Source organism: Colletotrichum godetiae (assembly GCF_030913485.1).
Source record: "Colletotrichum godetiae strain CBS 193.32 chromosome Unknown BDP55scaffold_21, whole genome shotgun sequence".
Classification (NCBI taxonomy): Eukaryota; Fungi; Ascomycota; class Sordariomycetes; order Glomerellales; family Glomerellaceae; genus Colletotrichum; species Colletotrichum godetiae.
Window position 1 is genome coordinate 1 of NW_026851269.1, and position 26,179 is coordinate 26,179.

General features: G+C 51.1%; 11 protein-coding genes and 2 non-coding genes across 13 annotated transcripts; 8 read left to right on the plus strand and 5 right to left on the minus strand.

The window, feature by feature from the left end:
• The first annotated feature begins 290 nt into the window (after positions 1 to 290).
• BDP55DRAFT_t174 lies at positions 291 to 377 on the plus strand. The gene has a single exon. It is a non-coding gene; the product is annotated as a tRNA-Asn (tRNA).
• Positions 378 to 804: 427 nt separating this feature from the next.
• On the minus strand, positions 805 to 2,664 carry BDP55DRAFT_632036 (rhamnogalacturonase B; the record flags this gene model as incomplete). The annotated part of the gene is made up of 5 exons (XM_060572369.1): positions 805 to 1,017; positions 1,088 to 1,733; positions 1,795 to 1,979; positions 2,032 to 2,482; positions 2,534 to 2,664. The coding sequence occupies 5 exons, from the start codon at positions 2,662 to 2,664 to the stop codon at positions 805 to 807; spliced, it is 1,626 nt and encodes a 541-aa protein (XP_060429346.1).
• Positions 2,665 to 3,791: 1,127 nt separating this feature from the next.
• BDP55DRAFT_728665 (dolichol-phosphate mannosyltransferase subunit 3) lies at positions 3,792 to 4,227 on the plus strand (the record flags this gene model as incomplete). Its single annotated transcript, XM_060579474.1, has 3 exons — positions 3,792 to 3,839; positions 3,918 to 3,986; positions 4,066 to 4,227. The coding sequence occupies 3 exons, from the start codon at positions 3,792 to 3,794 to the stop codon at positions 4,225 to 4,227; spliced, it is 279 nt and encodes a 92-aa protein (XP_060429347.1).
• A 1,217-nt stretch (positions 4,228 to 5,444) lies between these two features.
• On the plus strand, positions 5,445 to 7,051 carry BDP55DRAFT_663954 (alpha/beta hydrolase fold-domain-containing protein). Its single transcript, XM_060574913.1, has 2 exons — positions 5,445 to 6,199; positions 6,248 to 7,051. The coding sequence occupies exons 1-2, from the start codon at positions 5,805 to 5,807 to the stop codon at positions 6,861 to 6,863; spliced, it is 1,011 nt and encodes a 336-aa protein (XP_060429348.1). The 5' UTR covers positions 5,445 to 5,804; the 3' UTR covers positions 6,864 to 7,051.
• Positions 7,052 to 7,064: 13 nt separating this feature from the next.
• Positions 7,065 to 7,988, minus strand: BDP55DRAFT_663957 (endoribonuclease L-PSP). Its single transcript, XM_060574914.1, has 3 exons — positions 7,491 to 7,988; positions 7,242 to 7,399; positions 7,065 to 7,189 (listed from the first exon to the last, which is right to left on the minus strand). Exons 1-3 carry the CDS (start codon positions 7,653 to 7,655, stop codon positions 7,123 to 7,125), a joined length of 390 nt encoding a protein of 129 aa, XP_060429349.1. The 5' UTR covers positions 7,656 to 7,988; the 3' UTR covers positions 7,065 to 7,122.
• Positions 7,989 to 8,695: 707 nt separating this feature from the next.
• Positions 8,696 to 11,155, plus strand: BDP55DRAFT_151806 (major facilitator superfamily transporter). The gene is made up of 5 exons (XM_060565613.1): positions 8,696 to 9,320; positions 9,392 to 9,774; positions 9,836 to 10,114; positions 10,197 to 10,572; positions 10,633 to 11,155. Exons 1-5 carry the CDS (start codon positions 9,125 to 9,127, stop codon positions 10,914 to 10,916), a joined length of 1,518 nt encoding a protein of 505 aa, XP_060429350.1. The 5' UTR covers positions 8,696 to 9,124; the 3' UTR covers positions 10,917 to 11,155.
• Positions 11,156 to 11,324: 169 nt separating this feature from the next.
• Positions 11,325 to 13,818, plus strand: BDP55DRAFT_610355 (heterokaryon incompatibility protein-domain-containing protein). The gene is made up of 2 exons (XM_060571171.1): positions 11,325 to 11,398; positions 11,452 to 13,818. The coding sequence occupies exon 2, from the start codon at positions 11,543 to 11,545 to the stop codon at positions 13,643 to 13,645; it is 2,103 nt and encodes a 700-aa protein (XP_060429351.1). The 5' UTR covers positions 11,325 to 11,398; positions 11,452 to 11,542; the 3' UTR covers positions 13,646 to 13,818.
• Positions 13,819 to 14,011: 193 nt separating this feature from the next.
• On the plus strand, positions 14,012 to 15,906 carry BDP55DRAFT_744144 (uncharacterized protein; the record flags this gene model as incomplete). Its single annotated transcript, XM_060580507.1, has 7 exons — positions 14,012 to 14,061; positions 14,243 to 14,318; positions 14,388 to 14,522; positions 14,701 to 14,741; positions 14,875 to 15,479; positions 15,544 to 15,761; positions 15,809 to 15,906. The coding sequence occupies 7 exons, from the start codon at positions 14,012 to 14,014 to the stop codon at positions 15,815 to 15,817; spliced, it is 1,134 nt and encodes a 377-aa protein (XP_060429352.1). The 3' UTR covers positions 15,818 to 15,906.
• Positions 14,228 to 14,318, plus strand: BDP55DRAFT_t175. The gene has a single exon. It is a non-coding gene; the product is annotated as a tRNA-Tyr (tRNA).
• Positions 15,907 to 16,695: 789 nt separating the features above from the next.
• Positions 16,696 to 17,585, minus strand: BDP55DRAFT_663965 (uncharacterized protein). Its single transcript, XM_060574915.1, has one exon. It carries the CDS (start codon positions 17,382 to 17,384, stop codon positions 16,836 to 16,838), a length of 549 nt encoding a protein of 182 aa, XP_060429353.1. The 5' UTR covers positions 17,385 to 17,585; the 3' UTR covers positions 16,696 to 16,835.
• Positions 17,586 to 18,841: 1,256 nt separating this feature from the next.
• BDP55DRAFT_704175 (phosphoribosyltransferase-like protein) lies at positions 18,842 to 20,518 on the minus strand (the record flags this gene model as incomplete). The annotated part of the gene is made up of 4 exons (XM_060577992.1): positions 18,842 to 19,292; positions 19,341 to 19,951; positions 20,095 to 20,202; positions 20,224 to 20,518. The coding sequence occupies 4 exons, from the start codon at positions 20,516 to 20,518 to the stop codon at positions 19,137 to 19,139; spliced, it is 1,170 nt and encodes a 389-aa protein (XP_060429354.1). The 3' UTR covers positions 18,842 to 19,136.
• A 1,579-nt stretch (positions 20,519 to 22,097) lies between these two features.
• On the plus strand, positions 22,098 to 22,865 carry BDP55DRAFT_632044 (uncharacterized protein; the record flags this gene model as incomplete). The annotated part of the gene is made up of 1 exon (XM_060572370.1): positions 22,098 to 22,865. One exon carries the CDS (start codon positions 22,098 to 22,100, stop codon positions 22,863 to 22,865), a length of 768 nt encoding a protein of 255 aa, XP_060429355.1.
• A 503-nt stretch (positions 22,866 to 23,368) lies between these two features.
• On the minus strand, positions 23,369 to 25,848 carry BDP55DRAFT_663967 (uncharacterized protein). Its single transcript, XM_060574916.1, has 2 exons — positions 23,775 to 25,848; positions 23,369 to 23,724 (listed from the first exon to the last, which is right to left on the minus strand). Exons 1-2 carry the CDS (start codon positions 25,750 to 25,752, stop codon positions 23,591 to 23,593), a joined length of 2,112 nt encoding a protein of 703 aa, XP_060429356.1. The 5' UTR covers positions 25,753 to 25,848; the 3' UTR covers positions 23,369 to 23,590.
• Between the last annotated feature and the right edge of the window lie 331 nt (positions 25,849 to 26,179).

Here is a 26,179-nt window from a genome sequence, read left to right on the forward strand (position 1 = left end):
ACAACTGAGTCTTGATATGACAGGAAAACATGGGAATGTAAATTTGAAGTCATGGACTTTCTATATACAAGAAGACAGCACTGTGCGCAATTTAGCGTGTAGAGACAAAGAGATAGAACATCTCATCGGCAATCATAATTTCTATTCCAGAGCAGAGTAAGAACATACGCGGTAGAACGTCTTGAAGGATCGGCCGCCCACCTAGCCAGGCAGCTGGAGTTATATGAAGAAATCCGTAACGCCGGTGGAGTCTATGAATGCTGCTGGTGGGTGAAGACTACATCCTCACTTACGATATGGTGTAGGGGCCAACATGATGCCCTATTATCTCTTTGAGAGGTTAGGCATAGCCCCGAGTTCGATTCTCGGTTTCGGGAACTTCACAGCTTGCGTTTTTGCTGACCGGGATAGCATGGAAGCTGTTGGAGGCTTCGGCACATTTTTAACACAATGGAAGGCAGATCCAAATAATCACTACCTCAAACAGTGACTTTAGTTAAGCAACACCTCTTTTGCGGCTTGCCCAATTTATTTGTCAGTGTCGTTTGTTGCCCTCGGCTGTTCGAATCCATCTCAAAGATCACGGATAAGTGATATTGACGACACCTGCACAGGCCAGCTCAAAATGAGAAGAGATAGGTTGCGGCCAACTTGCAGGCATTGGAAAGCTGAAAGCAACTGAAAGGCAGTCCTGAGACAGACCCTTTGGGAGTGAGGAAAGTAAATTTGGTGATAGAATGTATAAAAACACATGAGTCTTCACTTCTAATATCCAAAGCGCCGCTGGTGTCGAGAAGCATATGACTAGGTGCCGTTCCTGGAACCCCCTTTACCCTGCAACTCAACTGCATCGACGATGTAGTTGGCACTGAGAAAGTCAACGTCCCCTGCCCCAATCACCCCCATCACGAGTGTATTCGAACCCGTTTTCAACTCACTCGCAGGTACTTCCCAAGTGTACATGTCGCCGAACCCGCGATAGGCACCACGAGTCACACCGCGAGAGTCAATGAGTGTCTACCAGTACCTACATTAGGAAGTTTTCTGGCGAAATCCACGTAAAATTAGGTTTGTGATGATAACTTACCGGAGCCCCAGGATCCGCTGCTTCCCACTCATTTATCTTGACACTAGGCCTTCCGCCCTTGAACGAAAGCGTCGTTCCAATACGCAGGACGACCCCTTCTAGTTGATTGGCACCTAGATTGAAGTTGACGGTGGCATTGCCTCCAATCTTGGAGAATAAAGCCATGGGAAAGTCTTGGTTTTTGGATGATCCGACAGTAAACTTGCCTCCCCAACTCGCCATGCGAGCATCTGAGGGGTGCATCCTCTGAATCTTGTCGCCGTTCTTCAGCTCAAAAGGCTGTCCGTCGAACTCGCCGATGCGCCAGATGACCGGCGGCTCGGACTCGGTTGCCACAATGTCCTGCGTGGCTTTCACACCCGCCGTGACCGTTACACTAGCATTAGCGACGGGGAACTCGTTCCGATACATCTTCATCGTGTATGTTCCGGGCTTCATCAGCGGCGACTCAAAGTTTCTGCCGGCGGCCTTTGTCCAGTATTGCGCATCCTGGTTGAGCCAGTGTACTACAGTTTCAGAACCACCTGCTACTCCCGTCGCGGTGCCCGAAACACTTCCACGGCCGCTATCGGGAACGTAGCCATCTATGTTCAAGGAGTCGAAGAAACTCATGTCGACATCCGCCGGCGGCGGCTTGATGCTGCGTCTACGCGTCTAGTCAGCATATCCTGAACATAGGCGAGACTGAGAAGACGGATGAACCTTACGTGAAGCCCATTGCGTAGGGGCCAAAAAGGCCGAACCGCCAAGGTTCGGTCCTGACGTGACCGCTATTCATATACCAGTAGAGCTCCTGGTCGCCCGTGCTTTGCGAGTTGATGTCTCTCATGAAAGGGCCGCCGGCAGAGTGCTCATAGGCGTTACCAGGCATAATCATCCACACCCCGACATTCTGGAATTGTCAGCATCACTCAGATTCCTTTTTCTTTCATCTTATGACTTACATCACCGGTCACGCCGTGGACTTGATCGTCAATGAAACGGTCAGATGTATACATCTTGCATCTGGTGGTACCGTCCGGACACTTGAATGTGTCCTTGCCTTCAAATGCCACGCATCCATCGAGGTCGGCAACATCGCCATGCACACCAGTCGGTACCTGCTTGCGCTGTAGTCGGGCCAGCCAGCGCAACTCGCCAGGCGCGATCTCACCAGTGATGTGAGTTGCCATGTAGATGGTTGAATCGCCTGGTTTAGATACATAGTAGTGTGTCAAGGGCTGCGAGCCAGCCTTGACGGTGATCTTGATATGCCCATTTACGGTGTCAGCTGTGACTATTGAGGTTCCGAGACCGGAGTTGATCTGTGACATCTTGCCCGTGCCTTGGAACTGAACACCGTTGTAGAGCAGACTGGTGATGTCGCCATTTGTGCTTGACTCCCCGTCAGCTTCACTAAGTAGGTTCACGTTTCGAGAGCATTGGTTCATCCATCGTATTTCTTACCGGTTAACCTCAAAGATTAGTCCACCGCTGGTGTCGATCGTGTATGTGGAGTCTGATGTCGTTAAGCCAAAGTCGGCAAATGCTGTGCCGGAAAGCCCGGCAACGCAAGCGAGAAAGCCGAGAGGATGCATCTTGACGCTGGATACAAGTGGTAACTGAGAGATCTCGATATACAAGAATCTGGATGCTCTTCAACCGCGGTATCTTTGCCAATAAAGCTCCTAACTTCAGGAACCCCTCGGCAAACTCCATTCATGATCAGGCGGTCGCCGCGGTCTGCCACGCACTTCATCCCCACCATTTTCGGACGGCCGGGCGGACTTGTCATTGAGTCTTCTCCCAGTTCGTCGTAGATTATTCCCAAAAGCTTGTTCTACAGAAGCGTAGAATAGAGTTACAGAGGTTGCGTGTTCCTGCACTGACCAGTTCCCCTCATCATCGTCGTCCAATGTCTCAGGACATGACCATCCCGATAACGACCAGCAGGTGGTCTGTGATGCGATTGGTGCGAGTTTTCGGATCCGAGCAGGTTATCCCATTCCAATGTATTCGCGACGACAACTAGGAGTCAGGTATTCGGTAACGCGGTAAGTATGAGCTCGCGTCAGTTTGAGCCTAACGAAGCATACTGAACTTGCAGTTTCCATGAGTTTACTACTCTACTCGCCACACGAAGAACACCTTCACGGGACTCGGACTTTGCTTCTGGTAGGCTTTGTTGGGTCTTGAATCATGGGTAGGTCTCAGCACCGGTACTCGATTCCCTGGTTGACAACCTCGGCCACGGGGTTCCTCGACAGGCTACCCTGCGCCGGACAGACTGTTCCCAAAGCATAGATTTCATGAATGATTCGGGTACTTTCACCCTTGATCGATGTGAACATGCGAAAGACATGAAATGCTCAAGTGAGTCGTCATGTTGATGAGATTTGAGATTTCCAGCATTGAGGGAAGGCATGGAAGGAGCTGAAGGCTGCGCGGCTGCTCCTGCCGCAAGTGGGTCCAACGCGTAAAGTGCGGCTACACAAAGGTGCATACAGGGCCAAAGATCTGCTTAGTCATTCAGAGTTCCACCAAGAATTCAGGACAGCTTCGCGACTCCTTTTCCACTTGTCATTGCTTCCAAGGGTACGGGAATCGTCATCTCTTCGCCAGCTTTCCAGTCACTCCTTTCAGCCACCATTGCTTCTGCGCAGAGACAATTACCTCGAATCATATTTCCCACCATTACATCCAGCTTCCTACACCGCCCGCAACCATGACCCGCGCCCAGCAGACCATCTCTCTTGCGCTCCTCGTGAGCTCGGTACGACCCCTCCCTCCCTTGTGTCCAGAGCCATCCCCTCCTACGAGACCTTTGCTGACCGTCAATGTTCTTCTACAGCTCTACCTCGCTCTTTTCCTCCAGCTCATCCCGATTCCCGCCAAGATCCAGAACGATGTCGTCCCCGTTGTACGTAGCCGTGATCGCACTCTCGGAGCAACCCTTGCGGCTTGGCCCAACTGTGCTAACATATGCTCCGTGCGCACAGCTGCCCTTCTGGGCTCTCATCTCCTTCGGTTCATACCTACTCGCCAAACTCGGATACAATGTCATGACCTTTAACGACGTGCCCGAGGCGCACAAGGAGCTTATGGCTGAGATCGAGGAGGCCGTCGTCGACCTGAGGAAGCTTGGTGTTGATGTGGACTAAGGGAATGATGATGTCTACGAGAGACTGACGGCTCGATGCGAATACCGACACTGTAGGATACTTGGAGGATGTAGCCTAAGATGTGTCGATGGAAATGGCTCGTCGACGTCTGCATCAACCCGTTCACGATTTTACTCGTTCTTCGCGCCCACCAGAGATTTGTACAACACGACTATCCCTGCCACGTATGCGATACGAGACGACGATTCATTAAGGCGGCAAGGGCTCATACGAACACGAGGGGTGGCCAGACGGAAAATCTCGTGCAAGGCCTACAACGTTGTCAACACCATGTGCCCATGATGGCAAGCTGGCACAAGTAGCTCTCAATGCCTGGAGGACCCTTGGGTGTGGATTTCCAGTGGTCTACCATGTGGCTTGCAATATAGCTGGACAATTCGATGCTTACGCCGACCTCTGGATACTGTGAAACCGCGATACGACCTTCTTTGGAGCATTGCTGGTAACGTGACCATGGATTCAATTCCGACGGGAATGGCGATGCTAGACATCCGCCGGAGCAAACTCGTTCATTCCCGCGTAAAGATTGAGTGATGGTTCATTTCCCAGGGCGGTTGGATGGAGGTTGCTTCTCGAGACTACCTTTCTCGCCGTCCATCTCACCAAGGTGCCTATTCGAGAAGTGCGTATGAGCATCCGCTCTGGCCGTTTCTTTCCAGGCGGGCAGGAAATCCTGTACCGCTCTGGTTCTCTTGATCCGTCTGTACTGTGTTTGTTCCTGCTCCGTCTCCACCAGCCGACATCTCATGCTGTGCTTGAACCCTTGGCGGTACCCACCGGAAGGTTGAATCTGGCCCAAAATGTTGCAGATTTGAGGACTTTCCGGCTTGCACAATCTCATGCCATGCTCGTTCACGGATTGATGATACTGCTACGAAGGCACGACGACATAGGCTTCCACTGAGGGTGTCAACTAAACTCTAAGATGATGAGACTGCCCTGGATGACAGCAAGCGCAAGAGTTTGGATCCTACATATCATCCATGGACCTCAGTAGGTACGTCAGTCGTCCGGCTGGTCTCTTTCGAGCAAGAAACTTTCCATTTCATTTGTATCAGCGTATCGTATCCAGACTACCCAGCTGATCAGTAGGTATGGCCTCGCAGCCCATTTCAACACCTTTATGAGTTTGATGTTGCTTTATTTAAGTTTAGCAAAGATCTTGATCCCTGCGGGGTTCGGAGGGGTAGCATGACGCAAGCTGACCCCTGAGAGTAACGTCGGGCCAAATCTTAAGCTTCCTGACTGCTCCACTCACCGATAAAGCTCTTAGCACCACTCCGTACGGTTGCTATCTTGCATCTGGTGACAGACTGATGATCCTGTAGGGGGCCCAGGGGGAAGGTGTCGCGTTGGCAGCAATGTTCGAACGGGGCGCCCGGCCGGTGACCGGAGCTCGGGGGAGTTTGCTGGCTAAAGACGGCATCTTGCTGATTGCTCGAGGATGTGCTTTCGCGCAGGTGAGGAGTGAGGCTGGATAACAATCCGAGCGTCTTCATCAGCTTACAACAAATTGCCAACCGAATTTCACCAACCTATGCCAAATTATTGCCACCATGCCTGAGCCGCCGTATCCCCTGCACCCCTCGGTTGTCGACCGCATCAACCCCGAGTACAAGGACTTTTACAACAAGTTCGTTTTTGACAAGCAAGTCGTGCACCACCAGCCCATCTCCGCATCTCGTGCAAGCGGCACTCTAATCCCAGGCGCCGGCCCTAAGCTCGAGATCGCCAACTCAGAGGATTTCACCATTCCGAGGAAAGAAACGAGCGGACCCGATATCCTCCTCCGAGCCTTCACCCCCTTGGGAGATAGGCCGGCCAAGGGATGGCCTCTGTGTTTTTGGTTCCACGGCGGCGGTTGGGTCTTGGGCAACATTGACACGGAGAACGTGATTGCCACGCATCTCTGCAACCGGGCACAATGCGTCGTCATTTGCGTAGACTATAGGTGAAGAGAACCACGGGACAAGATGACCACTACTAACCTCACCTCTAGACTGGCACCAGAGAATCCCTTCCCTGCAGCCGTTGACGACTGCTGGGAATCCGTCCTCTGGGCCATCTCCGCGACCGGCACAGAAAAGCTCAACCTCGACACCTCACGCATCGCGATCGGAGGTTCATCCGCAGGCGCAAACCTCACAGCCATCATCTGCCAGCGCGCAACGAAGCGCCCAGACTTCCCAACCGTGGCAACACAGCTGCTCTCCGTGCCCGTCGCAGACAACACCGCCACGACAGACTCAACGAAGCCGGAGCATGCTTCGTGGAAGGAGAACGAGTTCACGCCCGCGCTGCCGGCGGAGAAAATGATGTGGTATCGTTACCATTACCTTCCTGACAAGGAGACCTGGACGCACCCTGAGGCGAGCCCGCTGCTGTGGGAAGGGGAGTGGTCCAAGTTGCCTCCTGCTGTGGTGGTCGTTGGCGAACTTGATGTTTTGCGAAGTGAGGGAGAGGCTATTGGCAAGAAACTTCAGGATGCGGGTGTGAAGACGGATGTGCATATTATGAAGGGGCAGCCACATCCTTTCATTGCGATGGATGAGGCGTTGGAAGATGGCAGGAGGGCGATCACTTACTTTTGCGACAAGTTGATAGAGCTTTTGTGAGACAGCGAAGACATCGTGTCAATTGGACTCACCAAAAATCGATGGAGTCGTTTCAACTTGATTCCTGTTGAAAGCTGAATCAAATGATTTGAAGTTCAATTTTGGTGAGTGGATATTACGCGTGCGGATAGTGCCCAGGCCACCAGCGTCCAAGCCGAGAGTTGGACTTTTAATCGTTATCAAAAGCTATCACGATCTCATCTCAATCTGATACTTGATGATTCTGCATTGTAAGTCTACTTGTTCTAATCACCCTAATTTACAAGACAGCTATGCACTCAATCTCAACATCAACATTAAGAGGAAGGGTCTTGACCGCAACGCAACTAAATCATACCAATTAGCACCTCAATCAACTCAGCGACGATATAAACTCACGTTCTCGAAGGCTTTACATCGCCCCAGTAAGTGCAGTAAACCTCGTTCATCGCAGCAAAGTTGTCCATATCCGAGAGGAAAACGTTAACCTTGACCACCTTATCAATCGTTGTACCTGCTCTTTCTAAAACCGCGGTGAGGTTCTTAATGCATTGGTGCTGAGGTTATCGATTAGCGATGAGCGACATCGGTGTCCGACTGAAATAGGGTTGCGGAGCGGGAAGATTCTCTCTTGCTGCATGCACATACCGTGTGTGCTTGGACGTCACCGTCGATGATTTGCATAGTCACCGGGTCCATGGGAACGGCGCCAGAGCAGAAGACCATACCATTGGCGATGATGGCTTGGCTGTAGATGCCGGGCAGGGGCTTGGGTGCCCTATCGGTGAGAACGGGGGTCTTTGCGGAGGACATGGTGGTAGGTACTGTAAGTATGCTATGCTAAAATTGCTGGAATTGATGATCAGTAAAGTGCTGTAAGTTCAGTGCGAGAGTTGATCTTAGCTGGTGTTTATTCATCAATCGAGTCGCACTACATCAAAGTCCATCCCTCGGATTACTACTAAGTCACTCGCAAACCCCATCGATACTCCATCGCACACATCGTGACTATCGCTCTTTCCTAGGCCAACATGTTCATCGTTGGCTCCGTTCTCGGATGTGCTTCAGCTGCCCGCGGAGAGTTGTGTCGGATCGTCCTATCAACCCCGCAATCCTGAAGTCAGCGGGATTGCAACGTTTCAACCCCCCCCCCCTCGCGGATAGCTCGTCCTTATCTTCTCTAAGCATCTCACCTGTGGGTCACTTCGGAAGCGTAATTCTGTCTCCAAATCTCGGGTTGATCTCTGATTGGAACGACATTCGTGTTGCATTAAGTTGTTATTACGAGATGCTCGAACCCCAGGAGGTACTGAGCAGGAGGCACGGGTACCCCCACGTACCACTCACCACCGGCTACTCCGTCGTCAAGGCCGGAGAGCGCTTCCATTGCACGGCTCCTTCTTGTCGGTTCGCCCTACTATGATGGAGTTGCTGCAAGTTTTGTGGATTGCGGGGTGCAGATTGATAAATGGGATACTCTGCCATTGGCCGTCGGCATCCATCCTTATCAAGCCGTACAACTTGGACGCGGATATGGCATGTTTGCCTTCACCTTTGATTGCTAGTAAGGACCTCGAAGCGGAAGTTTCAACATGAAGTACGAATAGGGTAAATCACTGGCGGTAATTGAAGGCAGCTTGCCGTGGGCTAAAGCGGAGGGATAACTTCGAGCTCGAAGGAGCCCCCTGCGTAGTACCAGACCTAAAAACTAGTGTACGTTCACCAAGGGGTTGGGGTTTGAAGAATTCTGGGTTGTTGCTTCCCACGATTCAAGCTCTATGGTGACACGGCAGTAGTGGGGATATATGTTCCCGTCGCAAATCCTCCGCCGACGGTGACGGTGATGGTGAGCTGATATGAAGTCGGGACTCTCACTCGCCCAGTGCTGAGGGATGGCAGAGATGGGTTACCGGAGGAGTGTGCGTGTGAATGAACGACCCCACTTGGAATATCACTCTTATCTTCGGCCACCAACGGGTGTGTCTCTCATAGCTACAAACCAGCCACAAGGATTCTAGATGACTGGGGTGAGAGATACGTCAATCAGGGAAAAGGATATGCTGGATCAGCGAATGCCACTCCGTATTCCAACAACTCCAACCGAAGCTTATGTGTCTGCTCGTAAAGCACGGATACCAATGTCCCAGTTGGGGTAACTGTAACCTTGCATTGTCTCCCTTTCCCTCTAGATTTGCACTACTTGAGTCTCCTAACCTCTACTCTCGCACATTTCTCTTGCATCGCTCGTGTGGTCTTAGCCAAACGGGCCCGCGAGATTTACGATGGAGGCTGCAAAGGACAACAAAATTACCCCGGCGGCACGGCCCGAAGGATCACTTCGCGATGGATCCGTAGACGGCGAGAACGTCAAGAAGAACGACTACGATGACGATGTGGTTCAAGTCGTCGACAAGGCCGCCGAGCGCGCCCTCTGCAGAAAGTTGGACTTTCACATCCTGCCTGTACTGGCCGTGATGTGTAAGTAGCCTCCTGATATACTTTTGACTCGCGAGAGCATGTACTCGTGGTTGCTAATACTTGTCCGCCAGACCTCTTCAACGCGCTTGATAAGGGCAACCTGGGCAATGCCGAAACTGACGGCCTGAGCACGGATCTCGGCTTCAAAGATGGCCAGTACAACCTCATCGTCAGCATCTTCTTCGTGCCCTTCGTAGCGGCCGCGCCTTTCGTTGCCCTGATCGGCAAGAAATTTGGCCCCGCCATCGTCCTCCCGATCCTCATGTTCACCTTTGGCACAATGACGATGCTCATGGCCGCCGCGCAAAACTTTGGAGGCGTCTTTGCGCTGCGGTGGTTCCTCGGCATGGCGGAGTCGGCGTTCTTCCCGCTGGTCATCTACTATCTCACAACATTTTACCGTCGCGGTGAGCTTGCGCGACGCCTCGCTGTCTTCTACGCTGCATCCAACATTGTATGGCCTCCTCTTCTAGCTATGTCGTGCTAGTGATGTTGTTGAGATTAACACACGGTAGGCAAACGCGTTTTCCGGCCTTCTGGCATTCGGTGTTTTTCACATTACCAACACCAAATTGCATCCCTGGCGATGGCTGTTCATCATTGAAGCCACTGCGACCATTCTGTTCTCATTATTTGCGTTCTGGTATCTGCCACGCAGCGCTGCGGAGGCCAAATTCCTCACAGAGGAACAGAAGCAGCTTGCCCACCATCGCATCCGAGTCGACAGCTCATCCGTAGTCGGAGAGAAGATGAAGATCCGAGAAGCTGCCAAGGTTTTCAAGCACCCAACAACGGTAGGCATCTTTATCTTCCTCTATGTTTTTCATTTTGGTGTTTGGAATCAAGACGTGCACTCGCTAATTCGCGTTCACATAGTTCGGCTTCCTTGCCATCGAAATATGTCTTGGCGTTCCACTCCAGAGCGTCGGCCTCTTCATGCCCCAAATCGTTCAGCGCCTAGGATACAGCACCATCAAGACGAACCTTTACACAGTTGCACCGAATGTCAGCGGCGCTGCCATGCTCCTCATTCTTGCTTTCCTTTCGGATTGGCGACGTCTCCGATTCCCGTTCATCGCCTTAGGTTTCATGCTCACTTTCATCGGCTTTATCATATACGCTGCTATTGACGACGTTGAAGCTGAAATCAAGCTCGCGTACTATGCGTGCTTTATGATGACCTGGGGAACTTCGGCACCCAGTGTGCTGCTGTCGACTTGGTACAACAACAATGTTGTCAATGAGAATCAGCGTAAGTCAGATAGAGAATCAGATTCTTATTCGCTGCTAGAGACTAATGTCGAGACTACAGGTGTACTCTTAACTTCAATCGGTGTCCCACTGGCCAACCTCATGGGTCTTGTGAGCAGCAACATCTTCCGCAAGCCAGATGCTCCCAAATACGCACCTGCATTGATTACAACCGCAGCATTCGGTGTGGCTGGTGCCTCGTGCGCGCTGGCTCTAGGATTCTATATGATGTGGGATAACCGAAGGAGAAATCGGGCCGAGGGTATTACCTTGACCGCTAGTGAAGTCCCGACATCGAAGTTGGGCGATGGACCTAGGAGCCCTCACTTCCGCTGGTTCTTGTAGGAGCACAGTGATGAATTCTCTCTGTGCAAATTGTAAAAGGCGATTAGGTGAAAACTTCCCCTAGGAAAGCTTAGACGTGCATTATTTCTTGATCATCCATCTCAAGGATATTGAATTGCACTCATGATTGTACACTGTTTGACGTGTCTGCACCTCCACGAGAGATACCTGGGTGCGATTTCCTTTAAATGACAACCATGGCATTATTTGAAACCCGCTGAAATAAAGTTATGCTGAGCACTGCAGATATTTATGAGCGCAAATAGATTAGCTTCGAGGCAAAGAGGCTTGGCCAAACTACTAACCAGAAAGAGTTGCCAATTCCCGTTTGAGGCTTTGCTGCAGCCCAGGCGATCACACCACACATTTAGTAGCTACGGATACTCAGCTGAACACACGACCCACACGCTTCTCCCAAGGAGGGGAAACAAGAACATCTCACTGAACCTCAGTTTTTCATGGTCAAAACCACGGGTTTCAAGGTACAGCATTGATCTGTGACAGCTGGCAAAAGATTTTCACTAAAACTCGACAGATTTATCAAACCCTGCTAGCCATCCCGTGATCCACGACTTCTGATCTGGCGACTGACATCCACGCAAGTAGTTGATAAAAGACTATAAAAAATGTCTGGCCTGATCGAATACTCTCCGACGCAAGCTGGGGAGACTCTTGAAGTCGAACAGCTCTCGCCGGATCTCTTCAAGCTGTCATTGACAAGAGACAATAAGTTCAATCTCTTCTCCGAGGCCATCGGCAGCTTAGATTCAGGCCGCGGAGAAGCAGACCTCATCCTCAGCAACCTCCAAGCATGGTCCGCCGAGGCCGCGCAACGCTTCCAGCGACGCACCTCGGACGTCATCCTTGACACTCCATTCCGGCTGCTTTGCTCGAGTCCAACCGGAATCCCATTCGACAGTCGTTTTGTGATCCGACAATTTCTGGCCATTAGTTACAGTTGGCACAACCCTAGTTGGCCGGGGACACCTCAATCAATCCCAGAGCCTGGAGGGGTGTGGCCGGTCGGCAAAAGTTTCGCCGACGCAATTTTAGAACAACGAGGCCACCCGCGCGAGGGAATGTGGATAGACCAGGTCTGCATCAATCAGCGTGATGAGTTTGAGCAGCAAAGAGCTATCGCGTCAATGGACGTTGTCTACAAATCTTGCCGAAAGCTGGTTGTACTGCTGGAGGACGTTGAGCTCACCAATGACGAGGCTGAGTTGTTCGACCTGTATGATGGCTACAGGTCTCCGTATGCTCTCGAAAGGGGCCCGGCTGATGATAGAGAGATTTCACTCTTGATTTCACTCTATGATAAAGTGGCCGCCGCCCGGTGGTGGCAGCGTTCATGGTGTTACCATGAATTCGTTGTTGCCGAGCCGTGGAGTGACAAGCGACATCAACGAGTTCACAATACCGTCTTCATCCTAGGCCTTGGTAAAGATAGAACAGTTACGGTAGAGTGGACTACACTGCATGCAATTCTAGCGACCATCACAGTACAGCTCGGCCATCAGAATGAACGGAGCATTCATCTCAACCCAATCCTCTCTGGGTTCGCGAATCGCACATCCCCGCAGTTCGACAATCCAGATCGTAAGGTCGGCGAAATCCGGTCCAGCTTCATGGCGAAATTCAACGCCATCGCGCAGACGGGTTGCCTGATGCCTGGTGACAGGCTCAGCGTGTGCCTCAATCTCATCGGTCTTGGCCTGGCATTCTTCCGATCCGAGGAGCCGACAGTAGACGAGGTATACTATCTGGCAGTTCTACTCGCCCTGGCAGCAGGCGAAAAGACGCCACTTGCTTTCACTAACATAGAGCCCCTGACATTTTGCGGAAAGGGATCATGGCTTGCACGACCGGTTACGGCGGCGGATACCACGCTTAACAAGTTCACGTTGGGGGATATCAAAGGCATCCATGCCTTGACCTTCAACAAAATAGAAATCGACATGATTTTCTTTAATCGGGGTGTATTATGGGTTTCAGAGGAGGAACTCCAGCGCACATATTCCATCTTTCCAGACATGATACGGAATACCCCGCCACCGCTCAAAGCCCAGGTTAAAATGCCGGAGTTCCAGTCTGAAGAGAAAATGGACAAGCCACGGAGACGATTCCTTGCTGCCGTGCTGTCGAGTGGGCCAGACCTATTGAGGCGCCTTTGGGCCCAGCTCGATCGTGAAGTGATAAAGTGGAACTACAACACGGGCATCTTTGCAGACTTCAAATTAAACGAGAATTTGCGTCTCGGAGCGGAAGAGATGCTCAAGGCTTTTGCCAAGAGCGATCAGGGTCTGGTTGACATTGAAGACGGCCTCACAGTCGAAGTTGCTGCAGCATTCTTGACATGGATCACGGACCCAAGATCAATCTACTGGATGTCGACATTTGCCCTGCGACTTCCGTGCACACAAGAGGGGAAAGATGCACTTTTGACGGGGTTTAGCTTCACAAAGAACTTCCGACAGAGTGACATTGACACCCGAATGAGGGTGGCAGTGCCGACGGATCTGCTGAAAGAAGACTGCGCGTGGATGAGGGCCTGGTTGCTAGTACCGTTGGATGGCGAAGACGTAGATTCAAATGGGGTTTGGAAAGTCGCGGGTAAAACTTTGCTCCTGGGTGAGCCAGATCTATCTGCAAAGCTGAGACAGATGAAGGATGGCGGATGTTCAGACTCATTTATGGGCCTACATACTAGACAGGTCATCGTAGGTTGATCATGGTGAAGAATAACGGGCGAATAGGCATTGCGTGTTCCTGAGAGTTTGATTCCTAAAGTCATATGAAAGTGAAGAAGTTATTTACTTCGTTATTTAGTCTTGTTAAACTGATACGTGGGAGCTGTGCATGGACAATGAGAAGCACGTAGCTTTCCAAGATCTTAGGTCCGTCCGATATCTCGTACCACTCTGAGCCCTCACTTTTCACGCAGTGACCTCCATATTTATGGTCAGGTTGATATCTACAGCTTCTCTACCACTCATATTCCTGTCTAGGAGTGCGCACTGACCAGACTTTCCGGCTAGGAAGGACTCACGTCTCAACGAGCTCAACTCGATAATATGAAGTGAACAGGCTGCACAATGTTCTTCACAACGACATCACAACTAACTCTCCATCTTTGGAATAAACCGTATGTCAAGTAGAAGTGTCCTCGGACGCATGTTCCATCCTGTCCCCAAATTCTCTTACTAAGTCACAGGTAGGTGACGAGGGTCAAACGGTGGGTCACCACCAAACTTCTTGAGGCATTTCTCTGGATATGTCCACCACACCGAGCAAGGCCCAGCCTTGAACTCCTCTCCTTGGTGTAGATGGTTTATCACGTTCGACTGTAATGGTTTGCCCCTTGTTATCGAAAGGTCTCTAGTTCGATTCTGGAAGGAGAGAGTGAGTACTTTTTTTTTTGCCTGATTTTCAAGTTGAATCACATTGTGCTCTATTTACCACTTACTGTAGCTGCTTTCTGTTTGCTGCGGGGTAGTCAAGTGGAGTGGGCAATTATTGAACATTTGGGGAGAGTACGCTTTGCCTGAGCATCATATTACATACTTTTTGATAGTGAAAGGCGGGAACGACGCTGAATGTGCCAAAGTTAGTGTAATTGAGTGAAGTCTGAACCAAATTACTCATCACTCATAACGACTTCTGTTCTTGAGTTCGCTACCATCAATGGCCGTTGACGAAATCATTTGCACTAACATATCTTGGGCTGCCCAAAAGCCTTCCTTGATGTTTTTAAGGCAATTTGTTATGAATGACGCTGGCATAGGTAGGTATGTCCAAACGGTCTTTTTCTGTGCGTGCAGATACGTAAGCAGACACGGTGCAAGTAATCTATTAATCCGTGTTCTACGGTTGATCACAACTTCCGATCGAACGTTTGTTGAACAGTAGGAGCACAGCTCTTGGCATCATTCGATTTGACGTTGGCCCCAACATGCAGGTATTATGAAAGAGCCCCTTGCATCCAATGGGCGTGGCCTAGTGAAGTGCACCTGACACCTTCGCGTTCCCCTCATTCCGTTCAGTGCGATGTGCATCTTCGCGTCAACAACATCCAGTCCATCAAGTACAAGTGCACGCTCGTCATGGCTCGTCGCAAGAAGCGCACCACCAAGACTGAGAACTTCGTCTATAGTCATGATGAGCTCGTATCGCTCATTAAGAAGCACTATCAACTGCTGATTGACATGGCCTACTTCGAGCCCGAAGATGTCCGCTGGCCACCAGAGCCCGCCGGATGGTCCGACGAGGACCTAAACGTGAACGCACTACAAATACTAGGTCGCGATGTCACGGTCATTCAACTACTTCGGCATATTCCTTATCCCCGCAAAAGAAACACTGAGGTTTACTACGCGTCCATGGCTATTTCCTACTTGCATGAGCACTGGCAGCCCGAGAACGGCCGTCGCGTCAACTGGCACAAGAGATCATTCTGTGCGCTCGGCCTGGCGCCTTTCGATGGACCCATGCCACCGCATCTCATCACGCTGACGTGCGAGGAATCGGAGATAGGAATCACTTGGGTCATTGACACCGATCGAGGTGAACTCGGGCCCCTGAAGTTCGCCAGTGTCTATGTACTAACTCACCATGTCTCTATCGTCAGGCTGTGTCTACCCTCACGCGGATGAATATTACTTATTTGACGACGAGCCTCCTGAGGTCGACGAGCAGCAGATGTGGTGGCTCAAAGCAAAAGCTCTCTCGTTCAAAGAGTTCTTTGACAAGATTCGAAATCAAATTTCTTCTCTGACACTTGTGCCGGCTCCTGCGGCAGGAAACCTTGGAAAGAGCATCATGGGTAGCGGGGACTTTGGGTCAGAGGTAAGCGCAGATATGTATCGACTGAGAACTTCCTGCTCATCTCGCAGAAAAGATGAGCTCTGAACTGCTCCTGACATCCTCTAGGGTATTAAAAGACTGTACTATGAATACGGCTGGCCGGGGCCTTTACGCAAGGAGGAATTCCTTCAAGAAGCGGTACCAGTGCGGGAGTATGCCATTCGAGAGCTATCCCGTTGATACAATGAGTTTCACATTGCTTAAGGTAGCGGTAAAATGTTTGACTTTCGCGTTCTCAAACCTATCCGCCGACGCTCAATCCAGTATCCATGGGGCAAGCCAGAAGGACTCGGCAGAACTTGGTTGATATCAAGAAGTTTTGAGTCAATGAGAGCAATTTCACTCACAAGGCAGACGACGAGTAGCTTCTGGACAAGTTGCTTTGTCGATTACGAAAGTGTAGACTGCAATCGCAGCAGTACTGGGTTAGAGAAAAGGAGATTCGGAGCTACGCAACTTGCCAGAATCAGGCCCTTGCGCTTCCTTTTGCATCTGCGTTCACTACGCCAGCGCATTTTCTTTCGAATTGCCTTGAGGATCCATTCGACTGGCGATTTCGATCTGCGAAGAAGCTGTGAGGCGACTTCCACGACACCAGGCGCCAAATTTAATGTTGTTCACGACGGAGCAGATGACGAATAACAAACCTGACTATGGTGATTGTTAGAGTAAATACATGATCTCATACACCCCTCCAGTTCTATTGAATGAGCACCCGGTCGGCGACGACTTGTCCGTTCAATCTTGCTCACTATCCAAATCAATGAAGATTGCTGCCAAAAATCTGCTCGCCCTATGAAATTCTACTTGAGTGACCTCCACACTTCAAAGTACCTATGTCATAATGTTTCCGCTCAATTCACTTCTCGCGGAAATTTGTTCCATGCCGGGCGTTGCCAGTCCAACGTGATGTTGCCCTTCTTTCGTTCACTGCGGCGTGAAGTAGCCCAAGCGGGTCCTATGCGAGTAGTTTCGTTTCCTTCCGCATCAAAACAAGGGAACTCTCCCATTGGGGTATCGAGTGGAGGCCAGTCGATGGGCTCCTGCGCTTCCGTATTAAACAGAGATACTTTTCCCTTCCCTCCTCTCTTCTACCCAACGATCGAGGGCTGATCGATATTCCGAGACGGAATGATCGAGCTGTACCTCTGGATGCTTGGACCATACGGGCAACCCCTGAACATCATTGGGGTTCTGCTTCTGATGTGGCACCTCCCTGAAATGGTTGTCACGGGTGATGATCTCGTACAGGATGAATATAACGCCTTTGATATCGTTCCGATTTTCAACATACCCGGTGTCTCCAATGCGACCCGAGTAGTCGAAGTCAAATAGCAGCAGGTTATCTGTCGACGGATCGACTAGCAGATTCCTTGCATCAATATCTTGATGCATGATGCCGTGCTTTAGGTTGAGATCTTCGACAACGCGAGTCAACTGCTCAAGCCACTTGAGTTTGAACACGCGGGATTGATTATCTTCGAGTGTTTCGCCAGGATTATAGATACTGGTGAACCCAACAACGCGGCCTTTCAGTTCTTCCACCACCAGTCGATCAAAAGGGACAATATTTGGGTGCCGAGGGAGACGCATCCACAGATTCATTTCATTCCACGCCCTTTGAATGGGCTGTAAAAGAAATTAGTATTTGAAGACGACTTTCTTTGGGCCATTGTCGTCTGGGTGTGGCTGATAGGACACAAGGGCAATGTCTGGACCGAGTCGATCAATTTCGTGTAGCTCAGAGCGAACAATCGTTTTGATATCCTCAAGTCGTTGAATTTCCTCTAGAGGCGGATAATGCGGATAATGTATGCATAAGGTTTCGTCGTCTTCGGCATCAGTGGACATGGAGGTCAAGTTTCCGTCTGGAGAGACCTTGATTGCGTACACATCATCTGGGAGAGTATTGATATGTTTCTTGAGGATTTTCACGGCCAGGTCCTCGCTTTCTTGCTTTCCGTCCATGGTGACGGCGATTGTTCGCCTTTGGTCAATACTGTGAATGTATCATGTGCTGGGTCCTCTGGGAAAGATGGCCCCACCTGGAGCCCAGTATCCGAACTCTGGGTCGATCATGTCTTCAATGTTGGTGGCTTGCGGTGATGATGTGGTCGAGGGAACGATTAACCAGGACGTGAACAGTTAATAAAGGAAGTGCTGAGATTGAACAGAGTCAATGACATAGGGTGAAGGCCGAAGGTAGATACTCGGGATAAACAAGACGGCCGAGGTTGGTGAGGTGGTTCTCACCGGTCTACTCTGTAGGTAGCTCGGGTGAGACAATCTGGGGCTGTCAACATAGGGTAAATGTGAGGCAGGTACAGAGGCTTTAGGGCCTTACGGAGCGGGGTAAAATATAACTGGAAGAACGCGTCTGATGTACTTCGTCTCCTCGCTAACCGCGCGACTAACCAAGTCCAACAGCGGCGGCCAATGCTGCTCCTTCCATCGCGCTGCATGTTGGCACCAGTCACCGGAATAGATATAACGAAAATTCAGCTAGATCTAGTAGTCGACGAAAGTTCACTAATTGCGGCGCATTATCTTCGTGAACCCCTGTGAGTATCCTCTTGACATGGATGAGATATCTTCGGTTCCTATAGATAGGCGATGCAAGTCAGGATACAGAAGATACATTCATACCTACGTTATCCCAAAGTCAATTCCGATGACAATAAAACGTTTCTGCTCGGTGCTGATGGGATCTCTGTAACACCGCTCGACCATACTGACTGATCTTGACAGGGGTTGTGAACTTGTTACTGAGAATACCGGGAGAATTCGATAGCTAATCGTTGACACTACTTTGCACTACGCAGACATGGTGCACCAAAATTCAATGAAGATATAAGGTAATCAATGTAAAGAAAAGAGCTGGACCTTGTGCTCAAAGCGGTGTGTTTAAGTGAGAAATCAAACCTCAGGATATTTCACTTTTCCACCGTGGTTTATACCTTGCACATGCTTCAACTCGTCTTCTAGGTTCATATAACTACTGACTAGCTTTCAATATTCGTTCCCGATGATGGCTGCCTTTCGTGGTCATCCTTAATCTTGAGGTGCTGTGCATGCTGACCCCGGTCTCGCTTCCCCCGTCGTCAGATATCTGTATTCATGTGATATTTAAAGGGAGTATTTATTGACCATACGAACTCCCCACAGCTCGCAGTAGATCACTCGCCTCAAAGGAAATCTTTTTACTGTCGTTGCCCTCGAGAAGCTTACGTGTGCTCATTGCCAGTGAGGTTAAGACAACACCATAACCGACGAAGAGGTATCTGGTCTTGACACTAGAGATTGTCAACACTCTCCACGCAATTGCTCTATCACTTAGGCACGATGCACGACCGAAAATCAAACCGCTTGCAGGCTACACCAGATGAGTGGAAACTCAGCCACAGTCATCACGCTGATCTGCTCAGCCCCAAGGCCTACTTCCTTCAACAGCTTCAAGATCGCACACATCGTTTCCCCCGACGTGAACACGTCATCTACGACCACAACTGACGCCTCGCTCCGAACCGCATCTCAATCCATCTCAAGTCTTCTTCCTTTTACCCCGTTCACCCCGGATGAGATGTGAGACACAGGCCTGGCAAAAGAAACAACAGGCGGCGGCAGCTTGCCAGCCTCTCGGATCGGGACTAACATCAGACCAACCTGCAACGCTAACGCTGACGCAAAGATGAAGCCGCCTGCCTCGCAGCTGACAATGGCGTCGACTTTTGACCAGGTTCCCGTGAAGTGAGACTGTAGAAGAGTCGTACATAGAGCCAGGCCACCTGGCATCTGGGCGATGTTAAGAATATTGCGAAATTCGATGCCTGGACATGGAAGGTCTGGTATGACGCGCACCATATCAATGAGCCGCCTCAAGTCTGCACGTATTAGAGGAAGCAGACGTTTTCCTGCGAACGATCTTGCAGCGTCATCTCCCGCGGTGTCATGATAGAAAGACAAGTTGGGCCTGTAGTCGCAGTCACCCCTTGCCGGCAGCAGCTCAGCTGTCAGCTTGCTAGGTTCCTCTTGAGAGCCATTGCAATCTTCTATGCCAGTGCTGAATCTTTGCCGAAGTTGTATAATTAGCTCGGGTTTGACGCGGACATCGACAAGCCTACTGTTGGGCACCAGGTGGCCCAAAGTTGTGACCGGCGCCTGATCTCTCATGCCTGTGATGAACAGCACATCCACGCTAACAGCGCCGTAACAACGTTTAGAAAGTTCTCAACTGGAAGCTGAGGCCGTTCCTGCACACGTTCATTGAAGAACGCCGTCAAAGCCGGCCGATGCCTCTTCTTGTACTCTCGCTAACTAAGCAATCGTCTCAAGTCCGCGCCCGTAGCCGCGGCAAATTGCCGCATGATTGCATCGCTGATGCTAACAACACGCGTAGTCTTGCCATAATCATTGAAATCATCAGCTCAGATCTTAGCGCAGTGACCTTTGCCCGCACAGCTGTCTCCAGTCACCACGATGATAAGGCCGTGTTCCATCGGCTCTCTTGGTAGGGAGCAGGCATATGCAATTATGTGACGCGGGTCCGCGACACGTTTGAAAGCAGATGTCTTGCCTCCAGCGTAGCCACCGTGCATTGCCGACATGAACATCTCATTTTCGAAGAGACCGACGCTGTCCACGATACTGGTGCTGTACTCCGGGCCCAGAATCGTGGCCATGGGCGTGGAAATAAGCGAGGGAGTTTCGGCCACTTTACCAGCAGTCGAGGCTTCGTACATGGTCACGCCGAGATGGAGGTTTCCAGTGTCCCAGTATAGAAACGCGTCGGCAGAACTGTGTCGAGAAAGTTGACTAGCAATGTCGTGGTCGAATTTAGCAACCTTGTCGTATAGCTGAGGCAGAATGAAGTCTTGGGATGTCTTACATGCAGGACCCGCTTCGAAAAAACTGGAGCCGGCGCTGTATTGTGCATCGGATAGAGACTGAGTCGCGGTTGATCCATGGGCTGCGGCCTGCTGCCTCAGAACGTTCTTCAGAGGGTCCAAAGTTGTCATAATAAGTGACAGTGTATATTGAAGCGTTGGGTTGCGTGAGAGAGGAAGTTCAACGCCAAGTCGAAGAGCAGATTATGTCGTTTGATACAATACCTAACTCAACATGCGGGCTGTACCGTACGACAGCTTGCCGCATTATCTTGATTTTTTCCCGTCGAGTGTCTCGACTGTTGCAGGATCACATCGTCCTCAGCTCAATCCGTCTGCGTGTTTGAAATTGTTGCCGGCCTCCGACATCATGGAGACATGCAGCTCGTTATTCCTTTTGGGCAGTAAGCCAGTAAGCCAGCATCAAGCATGCGGTGAGCCGCATCAACATGGGAGCAGTTATTGCACCAATTGTTTTGCACATGAAAGCGAAACAACTCGTGATTAGCATGTTTCAAACTTTCCATCTTTATGGAAGAAACCAAGACTGCAACCCGAAATCCGGCGAGATGATGTGTGGTTGAGGAAACGGCGTTGTTTGGCCCTGAGCGTCCGCACCGGGTCTGATGGCGGCCCCACCTCGGCATCCGGGCCCGGCCTCGTCTACTTACAACTTTGTCCTGGTTTTGCAGTTCAAGGCCTTCAGTAATGAGGGTGACATTAGAAGAAAAAATGTCACTTTATGAATCCAAAGTCTACTCGTATCCTATTGAACTTGGGTTGGGAGTCTAAACGGGGACTATCTACCGCAGTTTGGAGTGTAAGAGTAAATATGTCGAATGCCGAAAGATAGGCGCACATATTTGTTGCATCAAACATTTTCAGCATGAAATTTGTGATTGTAGCTTACATTGCTGGGATTGGAGGCACTTTAATATCAAACTCTAGATTCCTTGTCCTTCGCGAGTTTGCTGTGGTCAGCTGCAGAACCTCCTACGTGTTTGATGTTTCCATGGGAGGAAGTCTTCTGATTTGCGGTGTCTTTGAGAATCAATGGTCATGGTGATTGTTAGCTATAGGCACCTCTAGTCAACAAAGAGGCTGTTCAGGTACCTACCATACGCAAGCCTTTGCTCGAGTAGCACAATGAATGGCTGGTGGAAATTTCGTCCCACATGAGAAGTTGTCACGCTCAATAAGAAAACCACCGCATCACGAACTCTCAACTCACTGTTCAAGCACCACCAGCACCGATTCACCACAATGTCTTCTAAGATCTATATAAAGAATCTTGAAGCAACGAAACCAGTTTCTATTCATCTCTCAAAATCATCATCAAGAACACTACAGATTTCACAGACAACACAAACCATCACAGCAAAAGAAGCACACCCAACATCAACATCAAAACCCCCCAAAACAACAACTCGACACAATGTCCAGCAACGGACACAGCTCCAACAACGGGAACAACCCCCCTCGCCGTCTCTCTCCAGGAAACATAAATGGCTTCTCTGTCCTAGACGCATACTGGCACATGAACCACAATGCCGCTGCCAATAACGCAGCCTTTACCGGTAATGCCAACAACGGCGCAAATTTCTCCGGCCCAACGTACGCCAATGGCGGCGGCTCCACTTACGGCGGCGGCTCAGCTAACATCCCCTTCCGTCCAGCCAACGGCGTTAATGGAACAAATGGAACAAACGGGACTAGACAGCAGAGCCCCTTGACTCCAATGCGTCCTGCCCCTCGCAGTCCACCCTTTACCCACGCTGGATTTGGTAGAGGCGCACCTGGACCTGGACCTACGAACGGTATGAATGGCTATGGCAGAGGCGGTTCTTCCAACGGCGGTGGAGGAGCCTTCATGTCTGGCGCGAATGGTCCCCGTGCAAGCGATGCGTACCGAAACAGCCCCGCAGCTCCGTTTGGCGTACCGGGCGGCTACGGACGGGGTGGCGGTGGTTCTTCCACCCAAAACGGTATGACCAATGGCCATACCAACGGATATACCAATGGCCATACCAACGGATATACCAATGGCTATGGCAGTGATACTTCGAATGGCAGCCCCACGCGTAGTCCCAATGGTCGGAGCCGTGGACGTGGGAATGGGTATGGTTCCAATGGGCCTTACGGCCGCGGTGGCGGCGGTGTCGGCCGCGGTCGGGGTGGTCCTTCTGGCGGCTTTTCCTCCTAGACTCTAGTAATGGCGTGAACTCTCCCTGAGGTGGTTTGAGAACCTAAGACGGGGCCCTAAGTGATAATATAGAAAAGGGGCAAGGTCAATGGCTCTTTCAGTAGCAAGTAACATCAATTATTAGGTAGACCCTAGTCGCGAGCCCATAGATGGCGTCTAACCGAATTGAAGAAAAATTATAGAACATGATCAACTCACTATGCGCAAGAGTATTGCTCTCCGAAACATGTATTCACCCAGTCAGTCGAATACGCCACCACTGAAGCCCATATATATCCCCTCAACTCCAATCCTGTCACCAGCCAGCAGGCGCCCGTCTAGATCGACGGGTCGTGTCAAACTGGCTGGGTGGTGGAGTGGTTTATGGCCAACAATCAATCACGCCCATAGCCTACTCGACGACAGGCTGCCGAGTTCCCGACTTCGAATCCCAGCATGAGCACCAAGAGATGTAGCCCCCATTTCAACACCGAGGGGATGAACTCTTTTTTTTTTTTTTTTTTGCCTCCCCATTACTAACATAGGTGGGCGGTAATTTCGTTTACATTTTTACTAGACACTGACATCACGACAAGGTAATTGATGTGCCTGGTCGACGAGCGTGATATGGAGAGGATGAATGGGAAAGCCGCTGGATTGCGCAAACATTAACATTGTGATGATACGCCCATCTAAAGCACAAAGGTTTTACTATAGAAGGCAATACTGCATGGAACCAGGTATCCTCAAGACAACGCGTCTCCCGCCAGCAATGCAACGACAGTTCGTACAGCCGTCATCGGTCCCTCGTTACCCTGCACGAATCTTTCAAATACCTTGGACGCTGCCGCCAATGAACCGCGCTCGTCACCTAAATGCCCTGGTCGATATTAGTCAGATGCGTAATACAAGGCTTCCTTGAGTACTCACACTTGCCGGGCATGCCAATCACCAACCCGACCTTGCTTTGCGCCTCGCCCGTCCAGTCAAAGTCGATCCGCCATTGTAATCTCAAACACGATGTTTCTTCCTTCACGGCACCTGGTATCGGAATCTCCCAGGCTGTTCGTCCAAGATGAGGCAGCAGTACTGAACGAGGCAGGTTCTGGCTCCGATTCCTTTCGGCGGCACCATCCGCATCTTGACTATCTTCCTCTTCGTCATCCCTTCTCCTTCGCTTTTTGCGTCTTGTCCGTATCCTCGCCACGCTCTGTGCCAGTTTCTCCTTGTCGCCGAGTTCGGTGTCGAGCGTGTGCCAAACATTCGCTCTGTCGACGGCGACTCTGTACCACTCAGACATAGCCCAAGTGACTATGCTGACGTTTCGGTTCATGTGAGTGTTGGAGCCTCCGATTGTGACCTTTTCAACAAAGGGGCCGAGTTCCGCGACAGCGGCAGGGTCCAGGCGAGGCACTGCAAGCTCCTTGATTTGGAGATTCTCGGTGTCGACGGTCATTTCCATCTTCGCCATGAACAGGCCCGCTGGATGAGCTGATCTGACGACGATGTTGTGTTTCCGAAGTAAAGGATCAGAGTCACTTTCTTTCGGCAGCATGATCGTCGTTGCTGCAAATTCAAAGGGGGTGAAGGCCTGAAGGTATGGAAGCTCATCGATGGCCGTCATCGCTATGGGGTGGTGGGAAGTCGGAGCGGCGATTTGCTCTGGCTCTTCCTTTGACAGAGACAGTTGAGCTTGCCCAAGAGATCCGCAAGAAAGCCATGATGTTGGATTCATTGCCATGTCGAACCATCCTTGCGCAACATCTGGCTTGGCCTCCTTCTCAGGGGGCACAAGATGACTGCGGAGCAAGTCGAGAAGTTGGTTTTGACGGGAACGGCCCAAAGGCTGCACATCACCTGAACGACGAGCTTGCGCCTTACGTATCCGCTCGTTCTCATCGGTTGCAAGTTCCAGGTCGGCCTCCAACTTGGCGAGTAGCGCCTGAAGCGCGTCCCTTGTCTCCTTGAGCTCTGCGTAGGGATCAGGCACTGGTATCCCACGCGCCTCGTGTGTCCCTGAAGGGCCTTTTGTTGATCTTGTCTGCTTTGCAGTCTGAGTCGGGCTCTTCTCTCGCGCGGCTCGTGCCAAGGCCTTTTTGGAGGGGTCCTGCGCTTTTTGAGAAAACTCGGGTGGTCGGAGAGGCGGTTGCTTCAGTGGCGAGCTCTTAGACGGTGACGCATTCCGCCGCTTCTTTTTCGAGGGCGTATCGTGTATGCCGCGAGGAGGTGTCGTGACGACAGGGTCAGCCTGGCCCCTCTGCGTGGGCGTCGGCGGGAGTTCAGGCTCTTGATCAAGTTCAGGCTCAGGTTCGGGTTGAGGTTGACGAAGAGGTGCTCTTCCAAGAGCGGTACCATGGCGAGGGGGTGTACGGTTCAAGACGCGTCCAGCGAAAGGGTTGAAGTCCTCATCATCGTTGGGTCCGGGTTCGGGAAGTGGCCTGGGAATGGGAATGCCGCCGGACCGGCGTGGTCTAGACGCCAAAGCACCGCTGACCCTCGACTCAAGAGCCATCCGCCGTGCTGGAGAGCCCAAGTTGGTTGATTCGACTGCAATTGACCCAGACATGTTACTCCTTGGGCGCGCAGGCCCTTTCTCTAAGAATCGCTCTGCCTGGGTCTCGGCCTGGGCAGCTGAACCCTCGCCAGTGACGTCTTGGGTGGTAGACTGCGTTGACGGGTTGCTGCTACCTGCCTTTGACGGACTCAGGCTTCGACTTCTTCTTCGTAGGATATCGGGATTCGTCCGGGAAAGGCTTGCTCTAGTTGGCGACGCAAAGGATGGTCTCCTGGGGATTCGCGACCGTGGTGGGGGAGGGTCCGGCGGTGTGGTCGATTCGTTATTGCCTTCGTCGCGCTCTCTGCTGAGGCGGGGAGAAACCCTCCGCCTCTTGGGAGCGGACTCGTCCATGCTCAATGATCGGTGTAAACCCTATGGGAGCATTTCGGCGCAGAGCTGGCCACTCGAGGTTGTTTTGCAGTGCTGGTTGTCGACCTTGGTGAGATGCGCGACGGTCTCTCATCCAGCGGTTGCACAGGCAGCGCGTTGTGTACATGCGACTCCACCGCTTTCCTAATTGGGCAGATCTTGGGAGGTAAACAGGGGAGGTCCTCTTAGAGCTCTTAGGAGTGCAAGCATCTCCCAAATCTTACTCAACTTCGACCACGTTCTAGAGTTCTCTTGTTTCATTAGCTTCTCAGTTTTATAGAAAACTTGTGATAATCCATGACAACTCAGTCGCTGCTGAAAGCAGTTGTTTGGCCTATGATTGATGTTTCCTCCCTCATCTCACCCAGGTACGGAGTACAAAGTCCAGACGCGAGAGCACGTGACGATA

What these genes read in the sequence shown, in the direction of transcription:
- BDP55DRAFT_663954 (XM_060574913.1), top strand. Translation starts at nt 5,805, where the DNA reads ATGCCTGAGCCGCCGTATCCCCTGCACCCCTCGGTTGTCGACCGCATC. An exon ending in GTCATTTGCGTAGACTATAG is followed by an intron (nt 6,200 to 6,247) that starts GTGAAGAGAACC and finishes CCTCACCTCTAG; the next exon opens with ACTGGCACCAGAGAATCCCT.
- BDP55DRAFT_663957 (XM_060574914.1), bottom strand. Translation starts at nt 7,655, where the DNA reads ATGTCCTCCGCAAAGACCCCCGTTCTCACCGATAGGGCACCCAAGCCC. An exon ending in GTGACGTCCAAGCACACACG is followed by an intron (nt 7,400 to 7,490) that starts GTATGTGCATGC and finishes CGATAACCTCAG; the next exon opens with CACCAATGCATTAAGAACCT. An exon ending in GATGTAAAGCCTTCGAGAAC is followed by an intron (nt 7,190 to 7,241) that starts GTGAGTTTATAT and finishes GGTATGATTTAG; the next exon opens with TTGCGTTGCGGTCAAGACCC.
- BDP55DRAFT_151806 (XM_060565613.1), top strand. Translation starts at nt 9,125, where the DNA reads ATGGAGGCTGCAAAGGACAACAAAATTACCCCGGCGGCACGGCCCGAA. An exon ending in GCCTGTACTGGCCGTGATGT is followed by an intron (nt 9,321 to 9,391) that starts GTAAGTAGCCTC and finishes CTTGTCCGCCAG; the next exon opens with ACCTCTTCAACGCGCTTGAT. An exon ending in TCTACGCTGCATCCAACATT is followed by an intron (nt 9,775 to 9,835) that starts GTATGGCCTCCT and finishes AACACACGGTAG; the next exon opens with GCAAACGCGTTTTCCGGCCT.
- BDP55DRAFT_610355 (XM_060571171.1), top strand. Translation starts at nt 11,543, where the DNA reads ATGTCTGGCCTGATCGAATACTCTCCGACGCAAGCTGGGGAGACTCTT.
- BDP55DRAFT_663965 (XM_060574915.1), bottom strand. Translation starts at nt 17,384, where the DNA reads ATGAATCTGTGGATGCGTCTCCCTCGGCACCCAAATATTGTCCCTTTT.
- BDP55DRAFT_663967 (XM_060574916.1), bottom strand. Translation starts at nt 25,752, where the DNA reads ATGGACGAGTCCGCTCCCAAGAGGCGGAGGGTTTCTCCCCGCCTCAGC. An exon ending in GATTGGCATGCCCGGCAAGT is followed by an intron (nt 23,725 to 23,774) that starts GTGAGTACTCAA and finishes AATATCGACCAG; the next exon opens with GGCATTTAGGTGACGAGCGC.